Source organism: Lolium rigidum, chromosome 1 (genome assembly GCF_022539505.1).
Source record: "Lolium rigidum isolate FL_2022 chromosome 1, APGP_CSIRO_Lrig_0.1, whole genome shotgun sequence".
Lineage (NCBI taxonomy): Eukaryota > Viridiplantae > Streptophyta > Magnoliopsida > Poales > Poaceae > Lolium > Lolium rigidum.
This window is the reverse complement of record NC_061508.1, coordinates 40,534,071-40,542,297: the sequence shown is the minus strand read 5'-3', so window position 1 is coordinate 40,542,297 and position 8,227 is coordinate 40,534,071. Positions and strand designations below refer to the sequence as shown.

General features: G+C 46.1%; 1 protein-coding gene across 1 annotated transcript; it reads right to left on the bottom strand.

Annotated features, from left to right (window-relative positions):
• Positions 1-1,890: 1,890 nt before the first annotated feature.
• LOC124706995 (mechanosensitive ion channel protein 10-like) lies at positions 1,891-7,313 on the bottom strand. Its single transcript, XM_047238661.1, has 6 exons — positions 7,212-7,313; positions 3,460-4,805; positions 3,256-3,379; positions 2,699-2,992; positions 2,404-2,606; positions 1,891-2,167 (listed from the first exon to the last, which is right to left on the bottom strand). The coding sequence occupies exons 1-6, from the start codon at positions 7,311-7,313 to the stop codon at positions 1,891-1,893; spliced, it is 2,346 nt and encodes a 781-aa protein (XP_047094617.1).
• Between the last annotated feature and the right edge of the window lie 914 nt (positions 7,314-8,227).

Genomic DNA, 8,227 nt, shown 5'->3' with positions numbered 1-8,227 from the left:
TACGTTCTAGAGCTCGTACCGTGACAAGTGGAAATTTAGATTTCCACCCTATGTCCATATGTACACGTTCTAATTCCTCAGACGTTAGTTCTCGGAGGTTGTTCGCCCAAGTTAACTGCCTTCCAACCGTTGAAATTTCTCTTAAACCTAAAATGTGAATGAGAAAGGTATATGGTTGTCGAATCTACCTTTCTCTTCTCATGTGTGAACCTTAGCAAGTTAAAATCTCCTCCTATTAGAATATGATATCGATTGTGTTTTGCCGAGTTAACCAACACGCGGGGAAAGGTAGCTTTATATGGGGGCAACTTAGATAGGATCTGTGAGATCAACTTTTTTAAACAGACAAACCATGTTCAAATATTCTAGAAAAAAATTGACAACAAACATATGTCCTATATGTGCAACGCCTAAAAATCGCAGCTTTAAATTTGACCTACACTTAGAGAACAAAAAAGACAAATCTTAGGTGTGAATAGTGTGAATTCCTGTTCACCTAAAACTAACACTATTCACAGTAGAGTTATGTATGTAGATGGACTTTCGAGCTGAATATTTTTTAGAGCCGTAGATACAATCGTAGGTATGTTGTATACAATTTTCAGATTTTTTTTACAATTTATACAAATGAATTTTGTTGGTTGATCCTATAATCTTACCTAATGGAGTGATCCTATACAAGTCTTCCCCAGCTTTATATGACCAAGCACATCAATGATTTCAGCACTAGCTGGTGCTGCACTGCTCCTTCGAACACGCAGAAAACAAAGAGGCATTCATGACTACTTTCCCTCATAGTGGTTCTGCGAACTCCTTGCGACAAAAAATGGATCCCTCTTTCACCTAAATTTTCTGCTGAGGAGAAGCTTCGCGTGGACCTAGGCCAGCGATGAAGTTTTTTTTTTGTTGCGAAAAGACGAACTTTAAATTTTAAAAATGCCACTCATGGATAGCAGCAAGGTTAACTTCAAATTCTATCTGATTTGTCGCATCCACTATTAATTAGTTGCTCAACAACTTCATACTTCTCCTCAGGAGTAAGGAACTCTTGGAGGGTGTGGTCCACATAGTGTTGCAACCGTCCCAATGGATTCCGCAAGTACCGAGCAAGTGCCACAGCCCCCGCTTCACGATACCTATAAATGAGTCGAGATACAGAGACCTAGAGCAAGTCTCCTACTGTTAAATGATCAGAAGAGCTAACAGTAAATCAACATGTTGTGCTTTACCTGGTCAGGCAGTTGATTTTTTTTTCGATAAAGGGAATATATTAATATTGTGACCAGGCAGTTGATCTGAAGATATTCGAGAATTGTCATACAAGCGAGGCACAGATTCATCAACTGAAGTTGCTGAAATTTGCAATTTGCTCGTTGATATCTCTTGGATCTACAGTTTTAAAAAATACCGATGCAAGGGCAGATGCCAGTTTAAACAAAACCTATGCAGGGGTAGATGCCCGTTTTAACGTGTCATCCAGGCGATCGTAGAAACATGGTTCCGTGCACAGATCGCGCCATAACCGAAACAGTGGGATAAAAGCCTAACCACCTAGCTAGACAACACGGTAAACACAAATGCGTTTATCTAAACTTGTCTAACAGCCAGATTTTATTAAACAAAGAAAGCAATAGCTAGCCCAAAATCTCAGTTCAGTTTATATGCTGCTTATCCTGATCCTGACACATTCATTACCCAGCACAAATTAAACCACACGAGCAAAGTATGTACACAGAAGGAAAAAGCTCCAGTAAAGACTACCAAACAAACCATCAGTTGTCAAACTGTGTGGTCTCCCGGGAAATCTGGAACGATCATCTGCTATCTTGGTTGCTATATTAATATAGCGGGCGAAAGCCTATTTCGAGGAGGTGTTAATCTCCAGACGTTCTATCTGCCCTGGGAAACAGATATAGGCAACGGGTTTGGGCCAGCATAGCTAAGCTCGACTTTTTGAGGTAGAAGGTAGTAGGTAATGGACAGCTCCTCGAATATTTTCTTCAGCTCCATGACAAGCTCAGATCTCCTGATATTCTTTTCCCGGATATCCTGGAAGTTCATTGTGTGCTGTGCAAACAAGGACATGTTGATCTTGTTCACGTCCAAGATGTTCTTCAAGGTTACTGTGTGGATAGGCTGCCAGTGTGTTGGTTTGCTCTCTAAGTACCTGAAACCCGAAAGAACCAGTGGCAATTGATAACATGGAAGAAATAAAAATAAAGCCAAGTTCAGATAACTTATTCATCAATCATATCATATGCAGATCTGCACATTCATTCATGAATGACTACCCACATCTGGCAGTGGAGTTGGAAAGCATTACCAACAGATTTTGCTTAGTAACAAAAATGCTCAGAGAATAAGATGCGGTACATTAAACATGGAGAAAGCTTAAGGATTTACCCTTTAATTCTGGATTTCAGAGCTCCAATGCTCGCGACTGAAGTTGAAACGTCAATAGCAAAGTCGACGGTGTCAAACATGTTAGGGCTTCGGTAAAAATTGCTGATTGGCTTTGTTGACAGCACAGAGTTTGGATAATAAACCTTCTCATTGTCATTCTTCAACAGAACAGTGGTCAATATATTCATTTCTTCAACAGTCATCTATTATCAGTAGAGACATATGTCAGAGTCAAAAGTATTCATCAGAAGATCAGTGAAAATGGAACTGAGAACAGGGGCAGTCTAGGACTGACCTGAATTCCATCAATGACACAGCGGTCACCAACATCAAACGGATGCATAATAAATACAAATATAATGGCCTCAAATACAGTCTTGCAGGCATTTCCAAATATGAATACCACAACTAGAAGCTGGGACGAAATGACAACAAGGACCTTGGTTGTCGCAATGCCCATCAACAGCAGAGTGATAATGCTGATTATAACAATAACCAGAACTCTCATGAGGTTGTGAAGTTGGCTAACTGCAGTTTTTGTGTCGTTCAGGGAATGTGCTAGTGATTTGCGGTCGAGATATGCTTTAACCTGGCGCAAAAAACAATCAAGCAAGGAAACAAATATTGTTCAAATACCTGTAAAATATATCCATGTCGAGGCATCAAAATACACCACACACATCTGCTTTTTGATAGTTTGCAGTACCATACTACCATGCATCTCTTTCGTTCATCAAGAAGATAATGATATACCAGGAAAACATATGACTTGGTACTTTTTATATGCTAAACGAACTATACAATTACGACTGATGCAAATTGAACTGTGATTGCAATAGAGATTTTCATTACCACCCATGTTTTCAGAGCGGACTTTTTTATGTTCCCCGTTTCTGATGCCCCTTCAAACATTGGAAGCATCAAGGCCACCTCCTCCTTGCTGAAAAATTTCAGCAAATCTTGCTCCTTAATGTGCCTGCAAAATAAACAATTGTCAATGATGCATACTGAAATGTCTTGGGGCTAGAGAGAAGAATGGGTAATCGTAATCCTCACTTGCAGCCAGGGCTTGCAACATTTTTAAAAATGGCCTTTGCCGCTACCTTTGCCTCCCACTCACTATTTATCTCCGTATCCTTTTGCTCTGTGTCATCAAAGTCGTGAAAGCTCTCAATACTCTGAGATATTGTTGAAAGCTTAGAGCTTCGGATAGCCGAGACGAGCCCTTTCATGGTCCAAGCTGAGATCTTATCTTGGTTCATGGTCCTCAGTTTCGCAACATCGATCACGTCGGGTGTCCCTTTCTCCTCCTTGCCCCTGCTTAAGCTCATCCGCCCACTTGGCTCCCGCCCAATGTTCTCTGCCATATCCATCAATGGAAGGCCTGACAGAGTCTGCAGAACATACTGGTGGAACAGGCTCTCCTGGATCCGATCGAAGAAGGCCTTTCGGTGGAACGTGGACGCAATCGACTTCATGATAAACGTCTGGATCAGCCAGATAATCGACGCGATGAGCACGGAGGCGAGGAACCTGGAGACGTAGTTGAGGAGCCTGGCCGTCTTTGGCGTGCGGCCGTGGTCGCGGTCGAAGAGCAGTGACCAGGCGAGGAGCACGAGCCCGATCCAAATACAGGCCTGGACGCTCCTTTTAAGGCCGAAGACGAAGTAGAGCACCTTGTTACGGAGCAGGAAGTTGCGCTCGATGATGAAGACGATGAAGGCGATGAGCCAACGGCTGACGAGGTGGCCAGAGAAGACGGTGGTGACCATGACGCACCACTTCCAGATCTCCAGCCCCCAGATGAAGCGGCCCTTGAGCTGGCGCGCCACGAGGCTGACGACGAGCAGAGCGAGGAAGACGACGAGCACGGCGAGCTCCAGCGAGAGGCAGGCCCTGCGGCGGCACTTGGCCGCGGACGCGTTGGTCGGGGCGCTGTCCTTGCGGAATATGTCATCATCGTCATCGGCGTCTGCGGGGGTCGAGGCGGGGCGAGGGGTCTGGATGGAGGCTGGATGCGCGGGGGAGGGTTGGGAAGAGGTGGGGCGGGCAGGAGGTGTCGGCGGCTCGACGAAGCGGGATTTGGGCTTGGCGATGGAGGAACGGCGGAGGAGCGCGGCTGAGGCAGGGGGTAGAGGCGGGCGCCTGGGACTGGAGGCCTGGGGCTGCTTGTCGGGGTTCGCGAGAGGCGGGCGATGGGGGCTCGAGGTCTGCGGCGGCTTCTCGGGGTTTGGGGGGGTTTGGGGCGCCTCCGCCGTGGCCTTCGGCTGCTGCTGCTGAGGTTGTAGTTGGGGTTGGTCGGGCGGCATGAGGAGGACGACGTCGTTGGAGTTCGACGGATCCATCGGCGGCGGCGCCGCCGCGCGGGCGCGGCGGAGTGGACGCAGGGACGGGTCGATGAACTAGCGCGTGGGCACTAGGCGGGGTGGAAGCAGGACTGAGGCAGCGGAAGGAGTGGCGAGATAGGGCCGGCAGTGCGAGTAGGCGGGTTGATGAACTGGGAGATTATTTTGAATCGAAGCAAGGCTGTGTTTATTATAGTGAGTAGCTGAAATGAGATTAGAGCAAGTATAATAAGTCCTAGTCAGCTGGCTATAAAGATTAAAATAATATATTCATGCTTAGTTGGAGGAGAGAGAGGAGGATAGAGAAGAGGAGTGGGCTCTACATGCAGAGAGCGAGCTACAAGACGCGTCTTCCTGAAGCGACTTTGTGAGAGTGAAATGTGGGCTATCCATTGATAAAGTAGTACATGATTATAGCTCACTATTATACATGTTAGCTCTATGTTAGCTACAAATGACATGGCACATGGCTTATAGCCAGCAGATGACTATACTATTAAACTTGCTCTTAAGGGACATGTTTAACACGTAACACTAACATATACAATAGTAAGCTATAAAAATGTAATAATTTGATCCACTTTTTACTCTGATAAAGTGGCTAGGAGCACATGCTAAAGCTAGCATAAAAACCCACTTTCTTTCTCTCCTAATCTCTCTTCTCCAACTAAGCAAAAAATATAATATTTTATCTCTTATAATCAGCTAACTGTATTTTATTGTACTTGCTCTAAACCATCTCGCATAGGGTGACTTCAAAGGTTTTCCACACCTAGACGGTCGATATCTTGCAGCTAGAGGTGTGTTAATAATGTTGGTGGTGCATTGTGTGGATGATGGATCTCTTGTGATTTTTCGTCTTTTGTTTTCTTATGAACTGAGCAATGTGTGACTTTTTTTTATCCGGTTCACTTTATAAATTAGATTATTCTGTGCATAACACTATGTCTATCTAATGGAATGGTCCAATCAGATTGCAGATTTATGGACTGCATTAATTTCTTTTAATAAACTAATCATCATGTTTTCGTCCTCCTAATGGCTGGCCTCCATAGGACTAACCAAACATGCCATAGCTAAGCTTAGGTCGTACTTCCTCCATTCTAAAACAAGTGTCACGATATTTTCTAAATATAAATGTATCTATACACTAAAATACGTAGATATTTGTATATCTAGATAAAGCTAAGATTTTTTTTTTTGATAAAGAGCATATATTAATATCGCGAAGATACCAATTACACCCAGTCTCTGCAACAGCATCATGCTCTGATGGCATAAAAGGTGTACACAACAAAAAAATTACAACAAAAAAATCCCGCTACAGATATCGAAAAGTTAAAACAGCAAAACTGACACCACCAAGACAACACCAGAAGATTAGTTTCTCCATAAGCGACGCCTCCAAGAAGGAAACAGTGCACAAACGTTGTCATCACCTGGTCACAGATCTTAGATTTTCACCTTGAAGAAAGTCCTGCCTCTCAAAAAAGCCTTCAATAAGAACATTGCCAGGCACAACCAATTAAGGTTAGACCTTGGATTTTCACCCTGAAAGATAGAACTCTAAACTTCTCGTGCAGTCGCCCCCACATACAAGTCGCCGTTTGAAGTCCCGAAGCTCCAAGCCAGTTCCACCTTACCACCAAAATCCAAGCACCATTGATCTTGCACCGATCTCGGCTTTCATGACCTTCTCCGCCAACACCATGGAAGGAAAACGAACTCCATGGCATTAACATCCAGTAGAGCTTCGAAACGATCCATCTGAAACCAAACGGTCAGATAAAAAACATGGGTGCGCACGACTGAAAACACCCAATCCAACAATCTTCAGGCATTGATCGCACAATAAATTTCGCCGGTAGAACCTTCCGGAACACGACAATCCAGCCAGCCCGGTGGGAAGAAGCTTTCGATCGATCTTCATTTGGCGCGAGAGAAACCCTAGGACAGCCACCTTTATTAGGCAGAACGTTAGCCCCCCTCGACGCCGTCTGCCGGTCGATCTCATCGGCGGAAGAGGAGGCCACCACCGACCATAGATCCGGCAACGAAACGTCCGTCGCCTCCCCCAAACCCTAAGACGGCCACCACCGTGAGCCGCCGAGAAGGAGAGGCGCAGAGGCTCCACCGGCCACCACCAGGCACGACCACGCCGCCGAAGACGCCGGATCCACGGCCTCAGGGTCATCCCCGCCGCCAGCCGCATCCCCAATCATCACTTCACCGGGGCAGCCAAGCGCGACGCGCCGCCAAACCATCGCCCGAGGCGTCCACCCCGGATCATGTCCGCTAAGTGACGAAGCCAACGTGCTAGATCCAGCGAGATCTGGCGAGCACCACCCGTCGGAACGCGAACTGCAAAGCACCCCATAAAGCAACTGCCGTTGCCAGAGCTTGGAGGGGGGCCGTCACCTCGCCCCATCTCGTCGAAGCCAAGCCGCATGGCGGATCCTGCACCTCCTGGCGCCACCGCAGCCAGCCGGCGGGAGGAGTCCCACCGTTGAGGCTCAAGCCCTCACTGGGCCTCAGGACCCGAGCGAGGACGCCGCTAGCCGCCATGGGGAGCGCCCCGGAGCAGCCACATCACAGCAGGAGGCCGGCTCCCCCACCGATAGTACCACTGCGAGGAAGAAAAGGGGGCCCACTGCCGCCGTCCGCCAGCCAGGCTTCGCCCGAAGGCCTCCTCCGGCGGCGGAGAGGAGGAGAGCCGGTGGCGGTGGATCTGGGGCGTCCGCCCGAGCACTTACTTTAGAACGGAGGTAGGAGTACTTCATCGTATCCATTCGTCGTGCTCCTCGCATTGTGAGCTCATGCTTTTTCTATCTCTTTTGCGAAGACCTAAGCTCAATCTAAATTTGTATTTGCCGTCCTCTTCCAAGTCAAGGCTGTGAATGCAGATATATAATCCTTCGAGGGAGGCAAGTGGGAAAAAAATAATGCAGATATATAGAAAAATCTGTGAAGCTGCCGTCCTACTTTGAATTAAAAAGATCTTGGGCATCGATGATTTGATGACCATTGCGTGTCCTTGACTTCAATTTTGTCCTCGAAGTGGGCCTGGTCAATCTTTCGATCTCAAGAACACTAACTCCTTAATCTAAATAGCCATTTTTCAAACACTAAATCACTTATAGTCCATTCTAAAACTTTAAAACTTAGAACTTCAACAACCTTTGTTGATCATGCCATGTTAGATGCTTAGCTGCTGTATATGATACGTCACTTAGTTTGATCAGTTTTCGTTAAGCTTAACCTTCTAAAATAGAGTGACCTAGCTTTTTTCTAACCCTAATGGGTTTGAGTAAATGAATGACATGACTGAAATAGCCAAATAAACAGACATGTCTACCCATCCTAGGTTAGAAATAGCTACTGATTTAAACAAGCCATCCGGCCATATTTTGTAAAAAAAATTATGAAGGAGTAAGGCTGAGCAACATGATTAGAAGTTAGAAGGCGGCAGGCTTGGTGGT

Bases quoted from the DNA above. Each gene is read 5' to 3' on its own strand.
- LOC124706995 (XM_047238661.1), bottom strand. From the start codon at position 7,313: ATGGCGGCTAGCGGCGTCCTCGCTCGGGTCCTGAGGCCCAGTGAGGGC. The intron at 4,806-7,211 runs GTGCAGGATCCG...CCCACGCGCTAG, and splicing joins GGCTGCGGTGGCGCCAGGAG to TTCATCGACCCGTCCCTGCG. The intron at 3,380-3,459 runs GTGAGGATTACG...TTTATTTTGCAG, and splicing joins GTTGCAAGCCCTGGCTGCAA to GCACATTAAGGAGCAAGATT.